The sequence below is a fragment of the Olea europaea genome, unplaced genomic scaffold (genome assembly GCF_002742605.1).
Source record: "Olea europaea var. sylvestris unplaced genomic scaffold, O_europaea_v1 scaffold630, whole genome shotgun sequence".
NCBI classification, from domain to species: Eukaryota; Viridiplantae; Streptophyta; class Magnoliopsida; order Lamiales; family Oleaceae; genus Olea; species Olea europaea.
Genome location: NW_019264661.1, coordinates 229932 through 257426, shown reverse-complemented (window position 1 = coordinate 257426; position 27495 = coordinate 229932). Strand labels below are relative to the sequence as shown.

Sequence of the window (27495 nt, the reverse complement as noted above, 5' to 3'; positions counted from 1 at the left end):
ATTATCCAATGAATTAATTGAACAATAAATTAGTGGAATCCACTATCACATATAGGGTGTTTAAGTATTAAAAGATATATTCCTAAATTACTTTTTCTTTTGTCAATCTTTTAAAAGATAGTATACAAACTAATCAATTTAGTTCTTTTGTAATCTACAAAGTAAAATGTTTGGCTCTCCTTCTATTTGGTTCTTCATTTTTTATTAGTTTCAGTAACATTTATCTTCCGTTTGAGCCACATTATTATAAAAATGAGAATAAAAAATATAGAGAAAAAGTCAAATATGACGGCTGGAATAGTTAAATAACGATAAAAAAAAATCAATTTTTTGAAAGAAAAATCGCTCCCAAATAAGTCCATAATCGTTATAAGCCTCACATAAGAGATAAAAAGTCAAATATGGTGACTTGATATGATGAATAACGAATTAACGATCATAGTTTTCATTTTAATGAGAAAATAATGGAGCTCAAATATGACATTAAATTATTTTTAATTTAGAAAATGAAATTCCTCTTATCACAATACCAAAAATATTAGAGTTGGCATTGAATAAAGTTTGGAATTTTTAACTTTTACTTTTTCTCAGTCAACATTTTGGAATAATTTCTCTCTCTCTCTCTCTTTTTTCTTTTTTTCTTTATAAAATAAAAAAAGTTTAATTTTGAAATATTATCGAATTATAACAAAAAGGAAAAAAAGAAAAACAAAAAGAGTTGGGTTGGGTGACCCATTCCACCGTATTCTTGAATTTGAAAATGCGGGAGAAGAAGATCCAAAGTCTCCCAAAAGCACATATATGTACATATTATATAGGCAGCGCGTTGAAAAATAAAAAAGGAAAACATAAGTCTTCTCTTTGCCCTCTCTTTCAACTTCATTAAACCGCAAAATATTTTAAAACTCCACCTTCACTTACTCTAAAACTCCACTTCTTCCCCCACCGCCTCCCTTCCATTCCTCTGCACACAAGTTTCTCTCTGTCTCTTCGAATCGTAGCAGCAGCAGAGCTGACCCTTTTCATTCCTCTTTCGAACCCACATTCAATATTTAAGTATAATAGCTTTTTTCATTTTCGTTTTCTTGTGTTTTTGGGTGCGAAATGAACCGGCGGATGTGATGGGGGCAGGGTTTTCGCAGATTTTCCCGTGTTTCAACCCGTCGGCCGGCGGGAACAGGGGCGAAGATGTTGTCATTTTTTCAGCTACTGAACCGCTTGACGAAACCCTAGGCCATTCCTTCTGTTACGTCCGGTCCTCTGCTCGCTTTGTTTCCCCTACTCACTCTGATCGATTTGTTTCCCCCTCCCAGTCCCTGCGCTTTGACGATCCGGCTCAACCGCAAAGACCCAAACCACCCGGATTGCCAGAAACCGGTTTCCGAGCTATTTCAGGTGCCTCTGTTAGTGCAAATACTTCTACTCCCAGAACTGTCGTTGACGATATTTACGACGACGCCATCGAGATTAACCATAACAGCAACGCTCCTGGTTATTATGCTGGAACCAGGGGTAGTGTTGTGAATGGGTTTGAGAGCACGTCGTCCTTTAGCGCCTTGCCTTTGCAGCCGGTACCTCGTGACCTCAAAGGTGAGCCACCTTCTGGACCGCTGGAGCGGGCGTTCTTCATGTCAGGCCCAATCGAGCGCGGGGCCTTGTCAGGACCGCTGGATGGCGCTGGCGGAGGCATCGGACCTGACAGCAACGGGGTGCCATTTTCAGCACCGTTGGGAAATGTGTGCGTAAAAGAGCGGAAGAAGGGCATTTTTAGAATTCGCAAAGCATTTTACCGAAACTTCTCTGAGAGGAAGCGCCCTTGGGTGGTGCCAGTACGATATTTAGTTGGTGGAGGCAGAAAGGATATCCCACTATCTGGAGAGAGTGGCAGAAGGACGGAGATGGTGAATGACAGCAATGTTCATTGGGCCTTGGGTAAGGCAGGGGAGGATCGAGTACATGTTGTAGTATCAGAAGAGCATGGATGGCTTTTTGTCGGAATTTATGATGGATTTAATGGCCCTGATGCCCCCGAGTTTCTCATGAGCAATTTGTACAAAGCCTTGCACAATGAACTAGAGGGTTTGTTTTGGGACACCGAGGAAGCAGTTGTAGCTTCAGAAAATGCCGTTATTGCAGATAATTCCAACTTATCTTCACAAAACCAAGAAAATGAAGAGGCTAAAGAAGGGGAGGCTGCTGAAAATGAAACAAAATCTGTAAAAAAAGTTTCATTTCAAGAGGAACAAATTGAGGTTAGGAGGAGAAGATTATGGGAATTTTTAGAGGACGATGATCCAGAAGAGGGGCTTGATTTATCAGGTTCTGATAGATTCGCATTTTCAGTTGACGATGCTTTGAACCTTAATGTTGCAGGTTCAGCTGTGAGTAGGAGGTCTTTATTGTTATCAAAACTAAAACATGGTTTGTTGAGTAAGCACAAGGATGGTAGGAGATTTTTCCCTTGGAGATTTTGGTTTGAGGGGAAAGAGAGAGTGGTAGGTGAAATGGGGGAGAGTAATAGAGTAGTGGAGAGGGAGGGTGGGAAGAGGATTAGTAGAGATGGGAGGAAGCCGAAAGTGGGTCCTGTTAATCATGAGTTGGTTCTGAGGGCAATGTCTAGGGCACTCGAGGTTACAGAAAATGCTTATTTGGATATGACAGATAAGGTTCTCGACCAGTATCCCGAACTTGCGCTGATGGGTTCTTGCTTGTTGGTTGTGTTAATGAGGGATGAAGATGTCTATGTGATGAACGTTGGGGATAGTCGGGCTATTGTTGCACAGCACCAACTTGAAGAGGTTAGTTCTGGTGAAGAATCGAAGGTTGTCAGGGATGATGGGTTGAATGCCGAGTGTATAGTTGAAGAACTTGCTGATGTTCTTGAGAGGGAAAATAAGAAGAATGAAGATCAGGTTCACAAAGCTATGAGGTTGTCTGCATTGCAGTTGTCCACTGACCATAGCACCAGCATTGAAGAAGTATGTCATCGCAATTTCTTTCTTTTATCTGTTTTATATTTGTGTCTCTTCATTGCTGCTTCAATTAATGAATAATATGATCATCAGATGGTTAAGATGTGGTCTTCTTGAGTTCTAATAGGGGAAAAAAGGAGCTTATATTGTTTGGAAGTTTTGAATTTAACTAGTTGTTCAATGACTTCTAAAACTTGGCGACTTCCGTCATGGACTAGAATACAATATTCTGGCTACTTATGCAGACATAGATACTTGGTTCTTATGGCCATGCGTCTTAGTGCATTGGAGCTTCCAAAAAGATAAGGAATGATATATTTGATGAATCAGTTGTTTTGTATAATCCATGCTACTAACTAATATGCATTTTCTCTACACTTTTATGACTTGGGACTGGATTTAATTTAGGATTTTTGATGCTTATGTTAGTTGAGATTTGTTTTCTTTATTTATTATGACAAATATATTTAGGGAACTAAGGGCTTGGCAAGATGGTCAAATGTCTTAAAAGAGACGACTTTGTTGTTTTTAATCGAATGCTATCTCCGCACGTGGAACTAGTGCAGCATTACATTTAAATTGTAAGCTGTGTGACGAAGCTTTATGAATGTTAGAAGTTTTGAAAGTAATTAGCCTTTAAAAAGGGCAAAATCAGGTATCAAGGTGTTTTCCCATTGAGAGGCAAGGCTTAAGCCTCATGAACTAAAAAAAATAGCCAAAAATAAACAGACTAAGTTAAAGAATCAATTCAATTCTAGAGTGATGTGAGGTTGTGAGTGGATGGGGTGCAGTAATTCTAGAATCAGTGTGCCTAACATATATTTACTTGTCTTGTGGGTTGCATTTTGTCTTGTCTTGGTTTTAGACCTATAGTATATTCTGATTTATATATAATTGATAAATATTAAAGAAATTAGTTTGGATTAAATAAATAGTGGATTTTTTAAAACTGGTCAACCAATAACTTAAGTGTGTTTAAATTAATCGTGGTATGTAGTTGATTAAAGAGGAGAGTATGCCTCTCGTGGTCTGGTTGCGCATATTGAGGCATGTAAGTAGGTTTGAATAAATAGTGGGCCTTGACTAATCAAACATGCTTCTTGTGGTCCGAGCTGTGCACATTGAGGGATGTAATTAAGCCCTTGTGTAGGCTCTATTAAACCAACAATACATTTTTTCAAAACTCATTTTCAACCACACATTATTCAATAAAATATTACACTAAATCTAAAAGTTTTCCTTACTTTTTAATCACACATTGTCCAAAAAAAAAAAAAATAATAATAAATAAAAAAAATTCTATTCCAAAATACTTTTTTTCCAAAGACCTCGTTGAAATGGAGCCCAAACAAGGGTTAAGTAAGTTTGAATAAATAGTGGGCCCCTCATTAAATAGGAGAGCATACCTCATGTTTTGAGGTGTGCGCATTAAGGCATGTAATTAATTAGGTTTAAATAAATTGTGGCTCCAGTTAAATAGAGTGGAGTGCATGTCTCTCGTGGTTAGAAGTTCGTGCATTGAAGCTTATGCCTTAATCAATATATACGGAAGCTTCATTAATGTCTTTAAATGGCTGCACTCATAAGCTATTTTTTAGCGCCTCAATCAAGGATTTTTTTCCTTATTAAACCGTTGTAGACGTTGAGCAATTTGATTCAACCCTTGTTTGGTGGAGATTAAAATTAGATTTTTAGTAGACTTCGATAGAAAATTTTGAAATGTGTGGTTGAAAAGTTGTAGGGCCCATGAAATATGTGGTTAATATTGATTGTTTGACTTTTACTTAAATACTAAACAGGGGCTTAATACTGGCCAAGCCTTTTGATTGTTTAGTGCTAAACATTTGGACTTTTGGGTGCACTAAGGACAAATTTTAAGTTCATTTAGGGGTTTAAGCTTCATAGTAAACCAAAAAAATGTCAAAAAATTGTTAAAATATAAAATAAACTCATAATGCATCACATTCTTCGATATAATAATCTTAAAGTATGCAAACAAACAAAAATAAAATAGATAAAGAAACTATTATTGTAGTTGGTAGGGACAATGGACTATTCTAAAAGTGGTAAATGAATTCTAATGTTTTAGTGGGCAGTTGAATATTTTTAAAATGAGTCAATAAGAATTTTAATGTTTTGTGAGCCACAAACTTTGAGGTAGGGTTGTGAGGCGTACACCTCTTAAAATCGCCTCACAATTAGTGCACAACGGGTTTTTTTGCACGCCTTACTATGACGAAGGGTATGCTCCGATTCGGTTTTTTACACCATGAGTAGTTGCATTCTAACTTTGATTTTTTGAAAGATTGTAATATCGTTACGGCTTGGATATATGTTGGGCTAATGGGTAATGTGATATGGGCTAGTATGTGTTGGGATATATGGCTAATAAAATGGGCTAGACTCAAAGAACAACAATAATATGAAATGCAAATTTGAGTTTAGAATGAGCAGAGAAAATCTTTGAAGGCAACATACATACTCATGTGATTTTTTTTTTTTTTGGGGAATTAACAAAAGATGAAATTAATGATAAACCGGTGAACAATTTTGGTTGTTCAAACATTTATTTTTATTTTTATTATTATTATTATTATTTTTTGGGTGCTGTTCTAAGGGTTGGCGGATGTTTTTGTATATTTTGTGGTGTTTAGTTTAAGAATTTTGAAAGGTGGTTGTTTGGCCAAAGGAAGACAACTTTGATACTAAATTGATGCAAGAGCATATAAATTGATATAGAACAATAAGAAGAAAGGGGATGAAAGGGAAGAATCGAGGGCAAGAGATAGTTTTATTCATATAACTTGGGTGTGTTTGTAAACGTTGTCCTAAGTCCCTTTATATAGAGAAGGATTTTGAAATTAAGTAAATTTCCTATCTAAATAAACTTGAAATAAAAGATAACATTGTCAAAATCAAACTTATAATAGATAACTACTATAATCTAGATAAACTTGAATTCTACTAATTCTTAGTCTTCGCCTGGAATATACTTTTAGTTGTTTCCTTGTTGTATCACCCAGTATTAGAGCCCTACGTCCTTCGAATGTGTGGTTTTGCTCAATTTACTGCTCATCATAGTTTGTGGTTGGCGTCCGTGGTTTTCAGCGCCATCGATGGTTAACATCCACTGTTGATCCTCTGTTCATCCAGGTCAGAGTTGTAGAATCGTAGGTGGTTGTGTCTCCTTTTATTCTCTGGTACTATCTCATTTTGTTTGGGTGCCATCTAGTTTTTTTGTGATGTCTGAGGTTGGGGTTCGAATTTCCAGCGTATCTGAAGGCTGGGTCTTGGTCGCGGCAAGTTGTTTTTGGCACTTCCTGAGTTAGGTTTAGCGTATTAGGTTTCACATGTCGGTGTGAATGGAAGAATGGAGGAGGTAACTCCATCTTGGGTCTCATAACTTGCTTCTGTTGGGCTTTTTGTATTTTAGTTTGGGGTCAATAATATTAGTTATTGGGCTCTTTTCAGTTATTGTTTCTGTTGGGCTTTACTCGAGATTTATTTCTACTGAATTTCTTATAGTGGGCTTCATTATTTTTGTTTTCTTTTGGGCTTGAATTTACGGGTTCGATTATTTTAAGTTGAGTTATACACGATTTCATCTTGTCAATTGATAAAATTGATTTTGTCTTCATTCACTTTACTGGAAAGGATTGCTCTTCATGGGTATTTCACTTTCAGTTGTTAGTTGAGGGCAAAGGGGATATGCAAGACATATTGATGGAAATCTTCCGTCTCTTGATCAAGAGAATGACATGGAGAAGTACCTTACCTAGAAAATCAAAGATTCTCGGATTATGGCTTGTATCATTGGATTTGTTGATACTCAGATTGTCTTAATCTCAAGCCTTATAAGTATGCTCGGGCTATGTGGGAGTTCTTAAAGAAAATTTACACTTAAAGCAACAGTGCTTGGAGACATCAGTTGGAGTTTGAATCTACAAGTAGCTCATTTGAAAAAAATTATTCTAGTTTTTCTAATCTTTGGATCGAGTACTTAGACATCATCTATGCTTCGGTTTCACCTAAGACTTAGGAGGCTGTACAAGTTGTGCATGAATTCATCAAGAGGGATCAATTTCTCATGAAATTGCAACCCTAAATTTGAATCAATTCGATCTAGTTTTATGAATTGTGAACCTCTTCCAACGTTGGATGGTTGTTTGGGTGAGTCACTAATGGAGGAACGACTTATCATTCGTGTCTCTTTGGAGCAATAGCAAAATTTAGTAGCATGGTTCCTGTTGCGTATGCTGATCAAGGGAAATTCAGGGGATATGTCTAATTTGCAGTGTTATAGCTATAAGGGGTTTGGTCACTTGGCTCTACAATGTCCCAAAAAGGTATGCAATTATTGTAAGAAGATTAGAAATGTAATTAAGGAGTGTCATATTTGCCCTCCACGCAACACGGAAGCAGGTTGTGTTGCAGCTGTTACTTAAGCCTCTGGTTATGCTACGCTAGCTGCTAGTACTCAAGTTCTTGCCTCTCTTGGTCCTGTCCAAAACTCCATCACTCCTGAGATGATCCAACAAATGGTTATTTCTGCTTTGTGTGCTTTAGGTGTCTCAGATAAGCTACCAACTGCTCTTTCCCCTTGGTTATTAGACTTGTATGCTTTTAACTATATGACCATGATTTTTTGTTACTTAGTGACCTTGGACCATATGCTAGACCCCTCTATGTATATTACTGCCGATGGTAACACTATTCCTATCTTGGTCATGGGTGATATATCACCATATTTGCCTAATGTTTTAGTATCTCCTAATTTATCGACTAATCTTATATTGTTGGTCAATTTGTTAATAACAATTACATTTTGCATTTTTCTTCTTTTGGTTGTGTTGTGGAGGATTAGGTGTCGAGAGGATGCTCGTGAGACGGATAAGGGGGATGTCTATTTCCTATGTCATCGCAGTCTATTTTAGTTTTTTCTTTTGTTCGTCATTTTGCTACTTTTGACATATTTTGTTTGCATAAAAAATTGGGATATCCTAATTCTATTATATTACAATATTTGTTAAACTTTGGTTTGCTTGGTAACATGACTCATGCTTTGCATCTTTTTGATATTGTTTATAGTGATGTATGGAGTATTGCACTTGTGGTATCTCACGCTCATTATAAATACTTTGTTATTTTTATTGATGACTATAGTCGCTTCATATGGATTTATTTTTCTTCGTGCAAAGAGAGATTTATTCTATCTTCCAGGCTTTCCTTGCCTTCATGGATGACCAATTTTCTTCCTTCGTCAAGGTCTTACGATTTGATTCCGAAGGCGAATATATGTCTAATGAGTTTCAAACTTTCCTACATACTAAAGATATTATTTCTCCAGTCTTGTCCTTTTACTTAACAAAATGGGGTGGTGAAATACAAGAATCATCACCTTCTTGGTTAGAGCTCTCTTGATTGAGTCTTCTGTTTCCTCTCGATTTTAGTGTGAAGCCATGTCTATCGCTATCCATCACATAAATCGATTGCCATATCCCACTCTTAATAAAGTTTCTCCATTTTATAAGCTTTTTGGTCATCATTTCACATATTCTAGTCTCCATTCCTTTGGCTGTGTTTGTTTTATTTATATACCACTACATGAAAGGACAAAATTCACACTTCAATCTGGTAAATGTGCTTTTTTGGGATATGGTAGAACTCAAAAAGGGTATGTATGTTATGATCCTAAGACACAAAGCATTAGGATTTCTCATAATATTGTTTTATTTGAAAAACAATCTTTCTTCTCTTCAGAATTTGTGTTTCTCCTCTTGTGTTTTCTTTTCTCTGTCTTTCCTAATTTCTCTATAGAATCCGCTCGATACAAGCTTGGGCTTATTTACACTCACAGGCATGCTGCATCAATCACCGATGTCAAGCTTTTTTCTTAGACAACTGGCCCCTCCAAGCTTTCCCGATCTTCCACCTACGACATCAAATCCTTCACCAGATGACCATCCACCACCTGCCACTCTTCATTGCACTTCTTGTGTTTATTGACCACTAGATATGTATGACTTTTCCTCCCATAGCTCTATGTCCGGTATCCGTAACTCGATTTCCATTCCTTCCTCTTATAGATAGGTTATAAAATAAGAGTGTTGGCAACAGGCAATGAATATAAAACTTAAGGCTCTATGACTAATTGAACTTGGGATGTGTCATATCCCCAGACTAAGAAACCCATTGGTAGTAAGTTGATATACTCAGTCAAACTTCAGTCTGATGGTTCTCTTGAACACTATAAGGCTCGATTGGTTGCTTTCGGTAATCTTCAAGAATATGAAATAGACTATGATGAGACATTTGTTCTCGTGGCTAAAATGACCACCATTCACATCTCGCTTGTCACTTCTCGATCTTGGTCTTTACATCATATGGATATAAAGAACGCATTCTTGCATGGAGATCTCAAGGACGACATTTATACGAAACTTTCTTCTGGTATGCTTATTCTCTCAGCTGGCACTGTATGTAAGCTAAAACGGTCTTTGTATGATCATAAGTAGGCCCTTCAAGCATGGTTTGACAGGTTTCGCCACACTCTCTTAGATTTTTCCTTTACTCGGAGTCAGTATGACGCATCTCTGTTCCTTTACAAGAATATTGCTGGCATCTTTTTTTGTTGGTATATCTGGATGATATTATTATCTTTGGATCTAATCACATCTTTATTCAAAAGCTTCAACAGCATCTTTGCTCGATTTTTCATATGAAAGACCCTGGTCATCTTAGTTATTTCCTTGGCTTGGAGGTTCATTCAGCATCTCATGGTATCTTCTTGAATGAACATAAGTATATTGAAGACTTGATTAGGTTATCTAATTTATATGAAGCCTCCTAAGTTAATACTCCGTTGGAGCTTAATATAAGATATTGAAAAGATGAAGGCGATATTCTTCCAGACGCTACTTTATATCGGGGGTGGGTGGGTAGTCTCATCTATCTCACCAATAGTTTGGATATTTCCTTCGCAGTGCATGCTGTAAACAAATTTATGGATTCTCGTATTCTTGATTTGGTAGCTGTCTGCTGCATTATTTGATACCTTATTTTAGGACTCATTGTAGCTTGTTCTTCCCTAGCTCTAAAGTTCATCGCTTATAGTGATGCTAGCTGTCTTGATTCTAGTCAATCTACAATTGGGTGGTTTATCTTTTTAGGTGATGCTCTCATTTCTTGGAAATGTAAGAAATATGATTGTGTTTTTAAGTCTTTCACTTAGGCTGAATATCGCGCTATGTCAGTTGTCTATTCTGAGATTGTGTGGTCTTCCAGGAGAACTTAAAGTTTCCCAATCACAGCCTGCACATTTTCATGGTGATAGTACTAGTGCTATTCAGATTGTGGTTAATCCAGTGTACCATGAACTACCAAACCTTTTGAAGTGGACTCTCATTACATTTGGGACGTCTATGATTTCAAGGTCATCGCTCATCCCCATTTTTCCACTACTCAACAGATCGCAGATATCTTCACTAAATCCTTGCCTTGCCTTTCCTTCGTCATAGTTTTCTCGTTAGCAAGTTGATACTTGTGGACTTACCATCATTAATTTGAAGGGGGTAACGTATTTTACAGATAAGTAGAGGATTCCATGTATAACTCGTATAGAATTGGTAGTTGCCATAGAATCAAGGATTTAATTTTGTATAGAAAAAATAATTTCTTTAATTTTCTCTAGAATATTCTATAAATTAAAGCAATACATACCAGAAAGAACATTCAGCCAGTTCTTGTCAGATACTATTATTGGATTGGTTTGATGGGTTGCTTGCAATATCTTTAGCCTTTGTCTTTTCTGGTAAATTCTTAGAAAGGGTGATCTTGGGTGGATAATACTTGATAGTTGCAAAGATGACTACAAGCATATTGTACTATTTATCTGATTTGATCATTGCAAAGATGACTACAAGCATATTGTACTATTTATCTGATTTGATCATTGCAAAGATTAGGGCTGGGCAAATCTCCCGAACCGAACCGAACCGAACCCGAACCCGACGGTTCTTGTCAAATTAAATACCCGAACGGGTATTTGAATTGAGAACCGACGGGTACGGTTTGATTCTCGGTTCTAAACCAAGAATCGAAGAACCGAATAAGAACCGAATCTTTCTATTTTTTTTTATATTGAGTAAATCAAATTATTTTAATTTTAATTTTAATTTTTTTTAAACAAATTAACAAATTAACGATTTCTAAATTCAAATTTTTGGCCCAATAATTTGTTTCATTTCTAATTTTTTAATTTTTGGCCCCATTACCCATTTTATTGTTTCATTTAGCCAAGCAAGATCAAATCCACAAAATAACCCTAAACACTAACACTAAAGTGCATAACATTATCTCGATTCTCGCACTCACCCTCGCAGCCTCACTAATATTCCAAAACCTATACAATCATCGGCCGACACTGTGACCTCCGATCGAAGCTGTGACCTTCACCAACTGAAACTTTGATTGTAACGATCATTTGAACAAGATAGTTTACTAGTCTCTGACATTCCAAAATCATTGAATGTATCATTAGTTGTATTTATATAATGTTATAAATGTTAAAAAAATTAATTATAGTATAGAACGGAACGGAACGGAACCCAAACGGTTCCATAATTATATTTGAACCCGACGGTTCTATTTACTAGATACCCGAAAAGTTCGGTTTGGTTCTCTTTAGAACCGAACCGAATTGACCTGCGCCCACCCTTAGCAAAGATGACAACAAGCATATTGTACTATTTATCTGATTTGATCATTGCAAAGATGACTACAAGCATATTGTACTATTTATCTGATTTGATCATTGCAAAGATTAGGGCTGGGCAAATCTCCCGAACCGAACCGAACCCGAACCCGACGGTTCTTGTCAAATTAAATACCCGAACGGGTATTTGAATTGAGAACCGACGGGTACGGTTTGATTCTCGGTTCTAAACCAAGAATCGAAGAACCGAATAAGAACCGAATCTTTCTATTTTTTTTTATATTGAGTAAATCAAATTATTTTAATTTTAATTTTAATTTTTTTTAAACAAATTAACAAATTAACGATTTCTAAATTCAAATTTTTGGCCCAATAATTTGTTTCATTTCTAATTTTTTAATTTTTGGCCCCATTACCCATTTTATTGTTTCATTTAGCCAAGCAAGATCAAATCCACAAAATAACCCTAAACACTAACACTAAAGTGCATAACATTATCTCGATTCTCGCACTCACCCTCGCAGCCTCACTAATATTCCAAAACCTATACAATCATCGGCCGACACTGTGACCTCCGATCGAAGCTGTGACCTTCACCAACTGAAACTTTGATTGTAACGATCATTTGAACAAGATAGTTTACTAGTCTCTGACATTCCAAAACCATTGAATGTATCATTAGTTGTATTTATATAATGTTATAAATGTTAAAAAAATTAATTATAGTATAGAACGGAACGGAACGGAACCCAAACGGTTCCATAATTATATTTGAACCCGACGGTTCTATTTACTAGATACCCGAAAAGTTCGGTTTGGTTCTCTTTAGAACCGAACCGAATCGACCTGCGCCCACCCTTAGCAAAGATGACAACAAGCATATTGTACTATTTATCTGATTTGATCATGATGCCATCTCATGTTTTATTCAATACTTACAGTTTGTTTATTTTCTTGGCCTTGGCATTAAAATATTTTATTGTTATCAGCTGGTCGATTTGGAATCCTATCAACTTTTCGTTTTGATTTGATAATGAAAGTGAAATTGCTGAGTACCACTTTATGTTGTTTTGAAATGTTCTACCCCAGCATAATACTAACTTAGATGCATTTGGAACTTAAATTATGCCTATTCTTGTGTTAGGGCTCATTTTGACATTTTAATTCAAACAAAATCTTCAGTTCATAAAACAGTTAGTCTCAGCCTTAATTGGCAACCATAGTGATTGGTGTCTGAACTGTTTATAGTTTCCAAGTATATTGAATGTATGAATTCACATGACTTCTTATTCTTAATAATTGATTGTGATGACTGCAACTGCTAGAAGTGAACTGGCCATAACAACGTGACTCTTTCATACTGGCTGGCTTTACTTGAAAATAATCTTTAACTTGGTTTGAAGTTAATTCATTTTCTAAAGCTTGAACAGTTTAAAATCCTATGTGATGCAGGAAAAAATCCAGAGTGGGCTGGGGAATAGAGATTTTCACAAGATTAATGTAGATAGTGATGGTACTTAACCACTGATTATGGAGTATTAGTCCATTAAATGGTCCATCCATGTGTGCGTACTTTTGCTTCTTACATATTGTTTAATAATCTGTAGAGTGATGATACGCGAAACTTTTTCAAATTTAGGTTATAGTAAGCACAGTTGCCATTGAGCTTTATGCATAGATAACTATTTATGGGTTCTTTATAGCATAAACTGTCAAGTAATTTTTTCTTGTAATTAAAATTTAAAGGTATAAGTAATTTTTTTACTTAAAGTAAATTATACAGTTAAAAGTTAGTTTTGTACTTAAAATAATTTTTTACACCTAAATAAATTTTGTACTTATAAGTAACATTTTAGTTTTTATATTTTATAAGTGAATTTTTGTATTAATAGTATTTTTTTTTTTTTAACAAGCAATTTTTAAGACACAAGTGAAATTTTTAGTTATAAAGTAATTTTTTGCTTATAAATAATTTTTTAGCTATTGTATTTTTATTACAAGTTAGTTTTGAACAAAATACATGGGTTGGGAATAATTGTTTTATAAGTGGTAAAATTGTTATTTATGCGCAGTACAATACTATGACATAAGGTTAGATCAATTTAAAAAAAAGCTCTTCTTTATGAAATCAGGAAATTTGGGGTGTTATTCGAGTACATTCTCCTAGTGCTCTTGGTGAAATTTGCTGGAATTAGTGCCCATGAATCTTAGTGATAGTGTTCGATTCTGTGTGTTAAAACCAGAATAAAATGAAGTTTACTTTTGTGTGCTTATGAGAGTATGTTGTTACTTTTCCACTGGATAGCCTCTTGTACATAATATTGTGGTGTAAAGCTTTTAGCCTCTCTCTCTCTCTCTATCCTCATTTTTTTTGGTTATGAATTTTGATATTTTATGAAACCATTGGCCATGTAAAACTGCGTATAACCTTCTTAATATTTTATCATTTCCAGGAAGTTCTTAGAATAAAAAATGAACATCCAGATGACAGCAATTGTATCGTCAATGATAGAGTTAAGGGTCGTCTTAAAGTTACTCGTGCATTTGGGGCTGGCTTCCTCAAACAGGTTTGTCCATTAATTGCCAGCATTGTTAATTCTGTTCATGTTTGTCATCTGTGTCTGTGCGTGCATGTGTACTGGCACATTTATGTGCATATTGAGTTTTATTGAAGGGATAACATGCATTTAGAATTTATCCAAAATTCTCAAGACAGAGTATATACCTTCCTGAAGAGCTTTATGACTGAATCATATCTTAATAAGTCATATGGTCTTTATCTTCATTCTATCAATTTTCCCAAACTTGAAACTCTCCGTGTGCTTTTGGTTCTTTAAATAAAAAAAATAAGTTGCTTGATTATTTTTGACGCTGAAAGTTGGTTATCTGGAACCTTGGTTTCATTGTATCATAATTGCAATGTACCATGGAAGTGTAGTACACATTTCGTATGTCCCATCGATTACGTTATCGATATACACTACGACCTTCATTCAGCTAACTTTACCATGTTTAACGTTGGTAATATAATCTGCATGTGTTTGCTGCTATTTGATTATTGATGTTTGTTAATTAATTTCCATCTTTTATCTGTTGTACTTATATGATGTATTGTCATGATTCAAGCATACATTTATTTTACCAACGTTAAATGCTTCCCATTACATTGAGACATGAATGTTTTTGTTTTTTGTGCGTACCGTGCTGGTTTCCTAATGCTTTATGATGCGTGTTGACGCAGCCTAAATGGAATGATGCCTTGTTGGGAATGTTTCGGAATGAGTATATTGGTACTGCGGCTTACATATCTTGTTCTCCTTCTCTTTGCCACCATAAGCTGTGTCCCATGGATCAATTTTTGGTGCTTTCATCTGATGGTTTGTATCAGTATTTTAGCAATCAAGAGGTTGTTAGCCGTGTCGCGAATCTTATGGAAAAGTTTCCCGATGGTGACCCGGCTCAACACCTGATAGAGGAGCTTCTCTTCCGTGCAGCCAAAAAAGCTGGTAACTTTTTTTTTTTTTTTTTTTTTTTTTACCTTGGAAGTAGTTGAATATTTTTGGGTGAAGACTTTCAGCTAAAATATTTGTGTTCCATAAATTATACTTGTACCGAGTTTATGTCAAGTTGTCATTTGAAACTTTGGTCCTGAGATTTCGTCCATTTTGTCCTCTCTTATTCATTAAATTTGCACGTTCACTATGCCGTTGTTTGTTACATTATAGTCGGAGATGAGAGACCTTAACTGGTTGTCAAGAATTAGGACTCTGTATTCATGGAGGGCTTGAATGCTAGGATATTGATACTGGGTGCACATATGTTTGACATTAATGAAATATGTCACTATGTGGAGACCTATTTGCATTGCTAGATGATGCACCAGTGCCCCGTCCTATTCTTCATACACCTGGTATAGTTGATTGATTGTTTTCTTAGTCCTTGAGTGTATTATATTTTACTATTTTCTCGAGAACTTGAGTGCCAGGTTATGTAACCTAATTAGGTCACTTAGGGATGAAGATCCTGGGAGAACATCTATCTCTTGTTTTGGGGGTGTGGGGACAAGGAAACTGGGGAATTCTGACTTGGAATTTACAGTTAGTATCTGCCTGTTTATTTCAAATGATTTGTGAGTCCGTTGATATAACATGAAAAAAAATTCTGCAAAATACTCTTTATAGTATCTAATTGTGTTTATTTTCAACTGACATCAATGTGAGCAAAAGCGTTGAGATTTGTTCACTTTGGGCTTTCTCAATTCAACATTGGCTTTTCTTTCTCTGTTAAATAAAATTTGGGCATTTTACTTGTCATGTTTGGAGCAATCATAATCTAATACTGAAAATCTACAATATTTTGTCCAATATTGTTGTTAAAATGTCTCAAGAGAGTGGGAGAGAGGCTTTTGAAACTGTGAATTCTACATAGACATAAATGCAGGCTGATGTTGGGACGGTTGTTGGGACTATGATGTTTTGATGATGTGAAGGCGGTGTTCTGATAGAGAAATAGAAGTGAGGATTCAATAGTAGTATTTTAGCACTTCACTGTGGGATGGACTGCTTTCAGGCATGGCAGATGTCCATACCCATAAGGGGGACGACAACAAGATATCTGACAACTGTGTATGCAACACTTTTGTGAAATAAACATACAGACATAGACAAGGAGTACCAGATTATATACGAATTTATCCGCATGGATTTCCTGATCTTGACTTGGTCTATAGACCAGATACTAATATTCAAATTTACTGTTTTAAGTTTGTTGGTTCAACATTTGAATCTTTTCCTGCTTGGGCCACCTCTTGGGAGTTAGTTGGGAAGATATTTCCCCCGTCTTCATTTACTTCTCTACTATATCTCAAACTTGCCTTCTTATTTTTGATTCTAGGTCTATATATATTGATTGGTTATTGAATGAGACAATCTTCGTCTTTTATTGGCCTGCGTATTCTGAATCAAATTGATTTTTGTAGGAATGGATTTTCATGAGCTGCTGGACATTCCACAAGGAGACCACCGCAGGAAGTACCATGATGATGTTACGGTTATGGTTGTATCTCTCGAGGGAAGAATCTGGAAGTCGTCCGGAAAATACATATGACAACTCATTGCGGGCAACATCTCGATGCACAGACAGCTGGATTCTTGTTTCGATCCCCACCTAAAGTAGGCGCAAGCAGCTTAGAGACTCGAAGAGATACCCGCTTTCATGGGTTCATAGACTTTCATATCAAACAAAGCATGCTGCAGTTGTAGGGAAGAAATCCTACATTACAAGGGGCAAGGACTCAGATATAATGCTCAAGCAACTGCGGAAAAATGTTTTCAGGAATAGAAAAATTTTGTAGTTGGGAGTGGTAAAAATGGTATCTTCTCTTTGCAGATATGAGGGTCTTTTAATTCATTTGTTCTTCATTCTGCTTTTGATTTTAGAACTAGAAAGTATGGTTGGGGGGGTTCAGTTACAGAGCTTGACATCTGGCTTTGTCGAAGGTGAGAGAATCCACAATGTAATTTTGAAGGTGGATTTCCACCCATTCGGTTTATAAAGAAACTATTCAATTGAAAATCATGTGCTATTATTCCCTTTTAAGTTTGATTTCTACTGATGCAATTTATATAATTGTTTTAAGACTTGGACTGGTTCAGTGGTTCAACTGGAAAACCAATAACCAGGCCATCTATCTGGTTCACCAGCCTGCAATTGTCATGGTGACCAATCACCTCATCTGGGTCACTGCCTGCTAAGGCTTATATAACAAACATTAAATTGAACGTATAACCAAACCAAAGGCCAACGCCTCATGTCCCGGCCACACAGGCCTGGGATTTCTAGCCAAAACCAAAAAGGTTGATCTCATGATCCCAGTGGACGAGATAAAAAATTCATATTGTTGATATGATAAGAGAATTTTAATTCTGATTTTTTGCACAGGATAAAAATTTCTTACAATTGTTGTTTCAAGAGAAACTTATTTATGATTTGTTACATCAACAGTAAGAAATTTTTATTATGCTCACTAAAAATAGGAGACCAATTTCAACCAAGAAGGTTGATCTTCTGATAATCATAAGTAATGTTTTCTTGTCACGTCAACAATTATCTAGTTCCCCAATCAATTTCAACCAAACTAATATGATGCGTTAATGGATGAATCTAGTCAGTATTAATAGGAACTTTTAGTTAATCTATAATATAAATTATAATGTAGTTCTACAAGTCTTACAACAACTCAACACAAAAGTTCTAAACATTGTTTCAGTTCAAAAATACAATTTGAGTTATGCTGTGGTGACAATTGAACAACCTTTTGATTGCACCCATGATATTAGATCTTCTCGAGTTGCAATGAAAAAACCAGCCTTTTCCTCACTCTCCCTAAAAGGAGCAGCAAATTTCTCCACATGGGAAGCAAAGGCAGTGGCTAAACCTTGAGAGAACTTGTGAGTTCCAGTTCCAGTGTTGGCAGAAAACACTGCCGGCAATGTCTCTTGGCGTTGGACGATTTTCGCTAGACTACTCATCCATTCTTCAAAGGCAGTGTGTGCTGCACCGACTGACAGTGACCGGACATTGAGCCGCCACTCCTGAGCGGTCTTGGAATGCAAACCAGGATACAATCCATAGATGATACCCACATACAGGAGCTCATGAGCTCTTTCGTTGAGATTTCTGTTTCGGCATATATCAATCAAACAATTACAGAAGGGTCTCCTGGACTCGACCGCTGTGTTAGTGAGTACAATTCTGAACTCTTCTTTCACAATGTCTAAGTTAGTGCTCTTTTCGTCGAGCAGCTTCACAAAGGCAACCAATTTTGGGTTAGCTTGCTCTAAACAGACCAAGACCTTGTTCATATCCTCACCTTGACAATATGATAAAATGGAGAGCAAGCACCCACATAACCTATCGTCGGGTTTTACTCCTCCATTTACTGAGGTCTCAAAAACCCGAACCAAATCATCGATTTTCTTGGCTCTCCCCAAGCATTGAATCAAACAAGTACATCCCATGACATTGAGATCAACACCTAACTTAGACATTTCCTTGAACAAAGCCATTGCCTTTCCAACTTTTCCTCCACTCCCATATATATTAAGCATTGCTGTGTAGCTCCAACAATCAGGTCTACATTTCTCTGATCCCTTCATCTCCTCAAACAGCTTCTCAGCCTCTTCCTCTAACCCAAGATCAGCACACATACTCAACAATGTATTATACAAAATGAAATCCATTGGCCAACCATTTGACCTCATTCGTTCCCAAAGCTCCAATGCATCTCTAGCCCACCTAGCTTTACCATAAATCTTGATTAATGCGGTCAATGTCTTTTCATCTGGTACAATCCCTGAATCCGCCATCTCCTCAAATAAGCTCCTAGCCAAGCCGGGCTTCCCGGCCTTGCCCATTGCCTCCAACAACGTGTTGTATACAACCAAATTGGGTCGAACCCCAAGTGACTTCATCTCTTCCAATACATACCTAATGCCATCATAATCTCCTGCCTCACCAAACATCTTTCCCAAAACCGCGAAAGCAATGGGGTCGGGCTTCCAACCGCTTGCTCTTCCTCTCTCATACAAACTCATCACCTCCTCAACTTTACCCAATTTAGCATACACATCAAGAATAGCAGAGTAGGTGACCTCATCTGGCATCAATCCAGTCTTATACATTCTCTCAAACCACTCCACTGCCTTATCAAAAAGATTGGACCTTTTTGCACACGTAATTATAGTCGAATAAGTAATATTATCAAGCTCAATCCCATTTTCTATCATCTCAAATGCAAGGCTCTCAATGTGCTGAAACTGTCTCCCAAACCTCAGAGACTTCATGGTCACATTATAAAATATTGTTTCCATTGGAAACAAATTCTGGGCCTTTACCCATTTGAAGAAAAGAAGAGTCTTCTGCCACGGCCTTAAGGTGTTTAACACCAAAAGTGCATTTTCTCTAGTGGGAGGGTGAGGGATTTCTTCAAGTACAGCCAAGAAAGCTTCCTCAGAGGAGCCACACTCATTAACCTTCTTGGCAAAAAACCTTAGGTCTTTGATTTGGGAATTATATGAATAAGAAGAGCGCTTATGGCGTTGTAACGAAAGCACAGCAAGCTTAGGCTTGGCAGGGTTGACCCAAGTGGACTTAGGCTTAGATAAGAGCTGATGGGGTTGGTTTGGTAGGTCAGAAATAATAACTGTGGATAGGGGCTTAAGCTGCTCAGACAAAGACGGATTTTTATGCTCTTGAAACTCCAATTCTGCAGTATTTGGCGAATCTTTCTTGGAGGAATTGCAAAAAATGGTGAATTGTTTTTTGTTGGGAAGTTTGTGAAGGGAGGTGAAGTGAAGTGGGTGATTATGCTTCGTGTCTAAAGGGTGATATGATGTATTATTACAGTGAAGGTCTAAAGGTATGGTGAGTTTTGCAGCAGCCATGGAGGGAGCCCAATGAAAAATGGAGAAGAGGATTAAAGATTTTGAATGATGGAAATATCTATTCCATGCTGAGGAAATGTGAGGTGATTTTCTTGGGGATCTTATCTAATAAAAGCCCCAAGGGCGGATTTTAGAGGTAGTAGTAATTGCAAGAGAACATTTGCAGGGACGAGAAGGGAGAACCATATAAATACGAGGACGAACTGTGCAAGATGTTAGGTCAAGCAAAATTTAGGGTGTCTTTGAGTTGAATTCTTTTTAATGAATGTATTTTGAAATAACAGATTGATAGAAAATGTGTGGTTAAAAAAGAAAAAAATATTTTTTATTTACGTATAATATTATTTTAATGTTGAATATGTGGTTGAAAAAAGAGAGAAAAATATATTTTAGGAAAAATAATAATCAAACACTCCCTTAAATTAATCTAATAAGTATTTTGATTTTTTACTTATTTAGCCTTGTTTGAGCTCCATTTTAATTTAATGCATTTTTCTCTTATTTTCAATCATACGTTTTTCAATAAAATAATATTGCATGTAAATTTAATTTTTTTAACCACACATTCTTTAAAAAAATATTATTCTAAAATATATTTTTCAAAAAAAAAAAAAAATTTAATGGAGCCTAAACAAGGGCTTAATCACTAAAAGTTTTAAAACGTCATGTAATTTGTCACTTATTAGTGAAATCCACCCCATATTTGACATGGTACTATCAAACAGAGTTAGATTTTTCATTTTTCATTAAACTTATATCTTTGTCACGCTTAAATCATTAAACTTTAAAATATTTTTGAGTGATCACTGAATTTTAACATGTTGTGTTTCATCACTCACTCACCGTGTTTCGTAAGTCACTATACTTTAAAATACTTTTGAGTGATCATTGTACTTTAATACGTTGCACTTCATCATTTAACATATTTCGTTAGTCGCTGATCTTATACCTTTATCACTCTTTATTTACTAAACTTTAAAATATTTTTGAGTTGTCATTGAACCTCATAATTTTTTCGAATGAAGTTGACTAGCTATGAAATTCGACTTCAATTAAGAAAATAAAATAAAATAAATATCGACTAAATAATGAGACTCAATATACGACAAAAATATTGATATTGGTAAAAATATATATATAATTTTTCTAGTCGTCAAAAGTTATGTTCAAGGGAAAAAAGAATGCTGACTTCAAATTGACATAAATCTTAATTTAGATCATAATCTTTCCCGTAGAAAATAAAATAGAAAAATAATTTATTTATTTCGATTGAAATCGTAGACCCAAATCAAGAAAAAAATTATATCTCAAACAAGTAGTTAAATTTTTTATTTTGAGTCAATAACATTAATCAAAACTAACAAAATATAATTTATAGAGTTGTAACAGTGTAATTCTAGGGGAAAGAAGGACATGGTCTTCATGTATGACATTTTATATTTCAAAATTCTTAGTTTTGAAGAGTTGACTTAAGTGAGTAAACGTGTGTGGATGTATAAGTTCAGCGACTAATGAAACATGGTGATTAAGTTATGTAATGCAATATTTTGAATTTCCATGACCACTTGAAAATATTTTAAAGTTTAGCGACTATTAAAACATGTTGAATGAGTGATGGAGTCCAACGTGTTAAAGTTCGGTGAGTAAGGTGTGATAGAAGTGTATAAGTTCAATTACTAAAGAAACAGTTAAATCTATTTAACATTTAACATGGACTAATGGTTCTTCGATTTGTATTCACGCAAGAAGTCTCCTTATCGATTTCCAAAACAAATCTTAATTCTTGAGAGAGAACGACTTAAAATTTTCATTTATTCATTTTCAACTACACATTCTCCCATAAAATAATTTTACACGTAAATCTTTTTTTTTTTTTTAACTATACATTTTTTAACAAAAAACTATTTCAAAATGCATTTTGGCCCAAAAATAGGACTAAATAGGCACTTAATGTTGACACTATCCTTCACCATTTATGTACTCTTGAAAAGGGTGAAATTGTCTAATAATTACAACGTCGGATATGATATGTAAGGATGACAATATTGCCAACCTCAATATGCCTCACCCTGAATAGGTACATACTACATTGAAGGAATCATTATCCTGTTAGGTAAACAGGTTGGGGACTAGGAACATGATGCCCTCTCCAAATTCCTTAAACCAACTCCAATCTTTTTATTTATTTTATTTTTATGTTTTTCATTTATATTGTATTTAAAAAAAATGAAAATAATAGTCCCTTCGTCTTATAAACATACACTTACTTTCGTTTTCATACTTCATTTATTCCATAAAGATAACCTTACTTTCTTTTTTCGTATATCTCAAATTATATGCCACTTTTCTTGTTGAAAGTATAATTGATCCCTTAATTTTCTAATATGTGTTGTAAATATAGTCGTATTTACGAATAACTTTTATATCCTTGCAGCCCTAGTCATTTATAAATATGAGGTTTTGATTCTTAATAAAATACAAAAAAAAATTCATTGGTTTCTCCTTTATTCTCCTTTTTCCTCTCTAGTTTATAAAGTGTTGTCAGCACGAAAACTAAATTTTCAAAGTTTGATGAAGGTAATAATTTTTTTAAGCATAATCACTAATCATGTGTACCGATATTAATTTGGTGACGCACGAATATAATTAACATTATGTTATTTATGCAATCACCTGTCAGCATATATGCAGGGGCAGATTTGTGGGTGGCGAGTTAGGGCGGCCGTCCTAGCTGGATTCGTCGAGGAGAATTTTTTTGATTAATAATAGATAGAATTTTTAGATTATATATTTGACAAATCATATTAACAACAAATATATTTGGTAGCTTAATTGGTTAACCCTTCCATTGTTGAATTGGAGGTCTAATGTTCGAAATTTTTCAAGAGCAATATTTTTTATAATTTTTGTATTTTGACAATTTTTACCAAAACAAATGCAAGAAAAGTGATTTGAACCTGCTACCTCCTTAAACATATTGATCATTTTACCATCATGACATTTATTGATTTTTAGCACGTAATGTAACAAAATAATACATGCTCAATTTTACTAGTTTAATGCAAGTAGAAATATTTTAATCGGTGCTTTGTCGCTCTTCTTGATTTTCTTTTTCTTTTCTTTTTTTCCCTCTAATGAATTGATTTGAGAGTTCAATCAATTAATGGTGGATGAATTTATAAGAAAATTGGCCTTAATGTCATAAGGAATCTTTCAACAAATCTTATTTAATTAATGAAAGGTTCCACTTTTCGTTCACAAAAAATCAATTGGGAAAAAGTAAAATCATACAAGCATATAAAATTGATATAAGCACATAAATAATTTCAATATTGTTAATATAATAATGCTAGTTTAATTAACTTTAATTATAAATTGAATATTGACATTTTGTTAATATATATTGTCAATTTAATTGAAAAATAAATTAGGATATTTTACAAATTATGAAACAATTTTTCATTCAAAATGAAAGTTTGTAGCTAGTTCTAGTTTTAGTGATGTATCTAGTTTTAATTCATACGATTTTTTGAATATTATTTAATTAAATATTAATAAAAAACCTTGTCATTACGGACGTTGGCCGTCGATAGTAAACTTTCAACGCTCATGATCCACGCTAGCTAAACTCGACCCTGGATTTGCCCCTACATTTATGTTCGACATTAGCTCCTCTCAAATTGGTCTATGTAGTTGATAGAATTGTATGCAATTTCTTGAGTGGAGGAATTCGTGTCAATTTGTATTCACCAGCATATATGTGCGTGTTCTTCATCAATCGTATATTTTGTGTCTTTACGTGGCCCAATTATCAATGAGCACTAATTTGACCATTCTGTAATTTGACTAATAAGTTTTTCTTAGTGGTTTGACCATATAATCACCATTCGTTGTACAGAAGAGATATTTTATTATCATTTTTTTTATTATCAATTTTTTTATTATCATTTTTTTTAATTATCATTTTTTTTCTGTTTAGCAATCAAACATTAATTATTGAATTCATTCTTAATTGTTATTGTTCCTGAAATAGCACAACATATTTCCGAAAAATATTACTCACTCCTGAAATGTATAAATTATAATTTTCGATATTCCAGAAAAATATTGATCTATTACTCTTGAAGAAGTAATAATAAAATATAAATTGCTCTCAAATAAATATGTCTTGAAGAATATGAATATATATATATATATATGGGATATTTGAGAGTCATTTTTATATAAAAATGCATTTTAGAATAGTAACTTGATGGGAAGTGTGTGATTGAAAAATAAGGATTTTTTTTATTTACGTGTAATATTATTTTAATAAAGAATGTATGGCTGAAAAAAAGAGAGAAAAAATGTATTTTGAAAAAAATGGGTACCAAACAAGGGCATAAAGGATTTTCTTGAGGCTGCAAAAAAGATTTTCCTCACTTTTGAAGTATTCATATCCTTGACGAGTGAGACTGGGTAAAATATTTTCCTCAATGCCAAAGAATATAAACAATGTTTGAAACCATTTTGGAAAAACAGGATTACAAGATTGATGGAACAAAATAAACCAAGAATGAGTAACTGATCTAATAAAGAAAACATTGAACCATGCAGTCTTATAATCAAGATAGTTAAAACGTTCAAATTTACCATTAGGTAAATTTACTGTTTTCTCCCCAATGTTTCTAAAATTTAAACATTATCTATCAAAAATAAAAAAGCACACATCAATTTACTTTCAAAGAAATCAATTGAATCCCACAGGAAGAAATTTAAATATCTTCATGTTGGATTAGTTCAAATTGCTATCAAACCTTTGTTTAGACTTGGGTTAGACATTCCTATTCTCTTAACTCTTCGAGATAAGAGACTTCTCAAATTCGAAAATTCATTATTATCCGTTCTAAAATCAAATCTAGAAAGTGGTACAATTTATTCAATTTGTTATCCTAATTTTTCAATCAATCTCAACGATGGATCAATTCTTAATGCTCTAAATTTCCATATTCAAACGAAAAATCTTGATTTTGATAATCGTTCAAATCCTTTTGCTGTAATATACATGATATATTACAAGCTCATGAATACTCAACTCTATATTGGTGCTTTACGTTCATCCCTGAAAGATGAAAGTCTTTTGGTTGAATATAATCACTTTCATTCAAAAACATGATTTCCAAGATGTGTGTGCGTGTGTGTGTGTGAAGGGAAAATATATAACTTATGCTTCGTGAAAATTGAATCTTATATGATTAATATTATAGTTAAATCATATTATCGAGAATTACTTATATCTTTTGTTTGATTGAATAGTTATTCAAATTTCAAACATTATATTGAGCCAAAAGTTCTATTTGACTTTATTGTTTGGCATGAATAGTTGGACTATCACCGGATCAATAATTATGTGGAATTAAAAATTCAAATGGATATTCAATAAATAAAATCCTATATGATATTTGTTCTCTTCTACAAGAATTTTCATTAGTTATTACCAGTTAAAATATGGACTAAATTCTTTATATTTTCGACAATTAATTAGGGTGATAAATAGGTCCATCATCCTCCACTTAACCATCTAAATTTGTATATTATAGATTTGATACATCTACTAGATAATTGCATTGTGTTCATGACCCGAAGTTTGCGAAATTGCTCCTCAAATAATGAGCATAATTTTCAGATTATACAATTAAGACGGACCGTCTTATTAATGCTAGTGATCTTAGATCTCAATCTTTTAATAAGTGTTAGTTAGAATGTCGATAAATGATTTAATATTATTGTTTGTAAAATACTTTCAATTAATTTAATTGAGAACAAAGTACTTCACATTTTTGTTTAAAGAATGCTATTTATGCATCATGCCAGCATCACAATTTTCCCGTTGTAATTGGCTTTGATTTTCCACCATTCGTAGAAGGTATAAAAGAAAGAAGTGGCAGTCAGGCATATGTATACTTGGTCTAATTTTCCACCTACTTAATTTTAGTTTTTAATTAATACACAATTAAATGACACTTAAATTTTGCTTTGATGAAGATAAACTCAAGCACGTATGAAGATGGATGGATGATCAATGTGAAGACCACTAATACTTTAGAATTAGTCTCCTTAATGGGTGCAAAAGAGTACACTAAATCTGTGAATTAATGTATTCAAAATGAAAGGTTCCAAGGGTTGTGATAGAACATGTACACTGAATATAGTTCAAAAACATACAATGAAAAAATAGTAGAGAATCTGTATAACTTGTCTGTCTAGATTACATAGAGAAACCCACGATTTCAGTGTTTCAATAAACAATAAAATGAAAGACTCTACTCTTATTTCGCAATCAAACTATTAAGGAAAAAAAATATCTTTAAAAAAATTATGACAAAAACTTTACATATGATTAACAGATGGATCGGTGTAACCAAAAGACAAGCACACAATTATCCATTCACTACAATGGTAATCAATAAGCATTTAGCATTAAGACAATGGTGTTGTGTCATCTTTCAACCTTCAATCCGGAAAATATATATCAGGATGTACTGCTGCAGTAGAGAAATTAAGAGCTCTATGAAGCTTGCGATGATCAAAGATTTCAACTTCGACCAGGAATATTGAACTCACAGGCCGGTGATCTGACAGTCTTATATTTGCTTGCTTATAAGAAAGCTGTTTTATGCCTTTTCCTAACCATAATACACGGTCACACCTGCACATATTCAATATCTTGTAATAAGTAGCCGAGTATGATCAAACATATACGGTAGTAGAATTCAAACGTATAAGCATGGTACACTTCCGGCTTGTTTGGTATAATGAACTGGATTAACAGAAGACGTGAAGCAGGGACAGGAGTACAAGGAAAGAGACTGCATTGGGACAGGAGTACAAGGAAAGAGACTGCATTGTGCAGCAGAAATTTTTGAAGTATAGGGTGAATTCATTGTGATCCAGAAGTAAATTTATTACTCCCTTTCACTAAGTCAAGTGAAGGACGGCATAGTTCTTAATACTATGAAAACTTAACTCAAAAAAACAGTTGCATTCTCCAGCAACATTGATGCATAGATGAGCAGAAATAACAGACATTTCGCTCAGCACCCCAATTGGCGAACTCTTTAGTGTTTACAATAACAGTGTGCATTTAGAGTAAGGATCCAGCAACAGTCTCACTTACCATGCAGGGGATCTCTTCTTCTCTCCTTCTTTTGGGTTTTCCCCAGCATATCTATCAGAGTTGATTTCATACTTGTAAGTTGGAGCGAAGTTTATTACCCCTTCTTTCCACCCATCGAATGCATGCCCACTTCTTAATTCTTTGATTAACTGCCATCATCAATAGTCTTCTTCAAATTCAAATATATATATATATATATATATATATATA

At 34.6% G+C, this 27495-nt stretch overlaps 3 protein-coding genes across 8 annotated transcripts in view; 1 reads left to right on the top strand and 2 right to left on the bottom strand.

The window, feature by feature from the left end:
• Positions 1 to 841: 841 nt before the first annotated feature.
• LOC111389891 (protein phosphatase 2C 29) lies at positions 842 to 17259 on the top strand. Of its 2 annotated transcripts, XM_023014862.1 has the most exons (4): positions 842 to 2978; positions 14139 to 14252; positions 14927 to 15191; positions 16664 to 17259. In XM_023014862.1, the coding sequence occupies exons 1-4, from the start codon at positions 1122 to 1124 to the stop codon at positions 16789 to 16791; spliced, it is 2364 nt and encodes a 787-aa protein (XP_022870630.1). In that variant the 5' UTR covers positions 842 to 1121; the 3' UTR covers positions 16792 to 17259. The 2 variants fall into 2 exon arrangements, with proteins under 2 accessions (XP_022870630.1, XP_022870631.1); XM_023014863.1 differs by lacking the exons at positions 14139 to 14252; positions 14927 to 15191; positions 16664 to 17259 and adding an exon at positions 13138 to 13315.
• A 598-nt stretch (positions 17260 to 17857) lies between these two features.
• LOC111389894 (pentatricopeptide repeat-containing protein At5g46580, chloroplastic) lies at positions 17858 to 20255 on the bottom strand. The gene has a single exon (XM_023014874.1). It carries the CDS (start codon positions 20127 to 20129, stop codon positions 17973 to 17975), a length of 2157 nt encoding a protein of 718 aa, XP_022870642.1. The 5' UTR covers positions 20130 to 20255; the 3' UTR covers positions 17858 to 17972.
• A 6036-nt stretch (positions 20256 to 26291) lies between these two features.
• The window catches only part of LOC111389892 (type I inositol polyphosphate 5-phosphatase 2-like), a 5882-nt gene continuing 4678 nt past the window's right edge, over positions 26292 to 27495 (bottom strand). For all 5 annotated transcript variants that reach the window (XM_023014864.1, XM_023014868.1, XM_023014867.1 and 2 more), the window contains 2 exons: positions 27286 to 27434; positions 26292 to 26817 (listed from right to left, as the gene is read on the bottom strand). In XM_023014864.1, the coding sequence (XP_022870632.1) occupies positions 26622 to 26817; positions 27286 to 27434 (345 nt within the window). In that variant the 3' untranslated portion in view covers positions 26292 to 26621. The remainder of the gene's footprint in view (positions 26818 to 27285; positions 27435 to 27495) is intronic.

Excerpts from the sequence above, each read along its gene's own strand:
- LOC111389894 (XM_023014874.1), bottom strand. The coding sequence starts at position 20,129 with ATGGCTGCTGCAAAACTCACCATACCTTTAGACCTTCACTGTAATAAT.
- LOC111389891 (XM_023014862.1), top strand. The coding sequence starts at position 1,122 with ATGGGGGCAGGGTTTTCGCAGATTTTCCCGTGTTTCAACCCGTCGGCC. Across the intron at positions 2,979-14,138 it reads ATAGCACCAGCATTGAAGAA|GAAGTTCTTAGAATAAAAAA; the intron begins GTATGTCATCGC and ends TATCATTTCCAG. Across the intron at positions 14,253-14,926 it reads GGGCTGGCTTCCTCAAACAG|CCTAAATGGAATGATGCCTT; the intron begins GTTTGTCCATTA and ends GTGTTGACGCAG.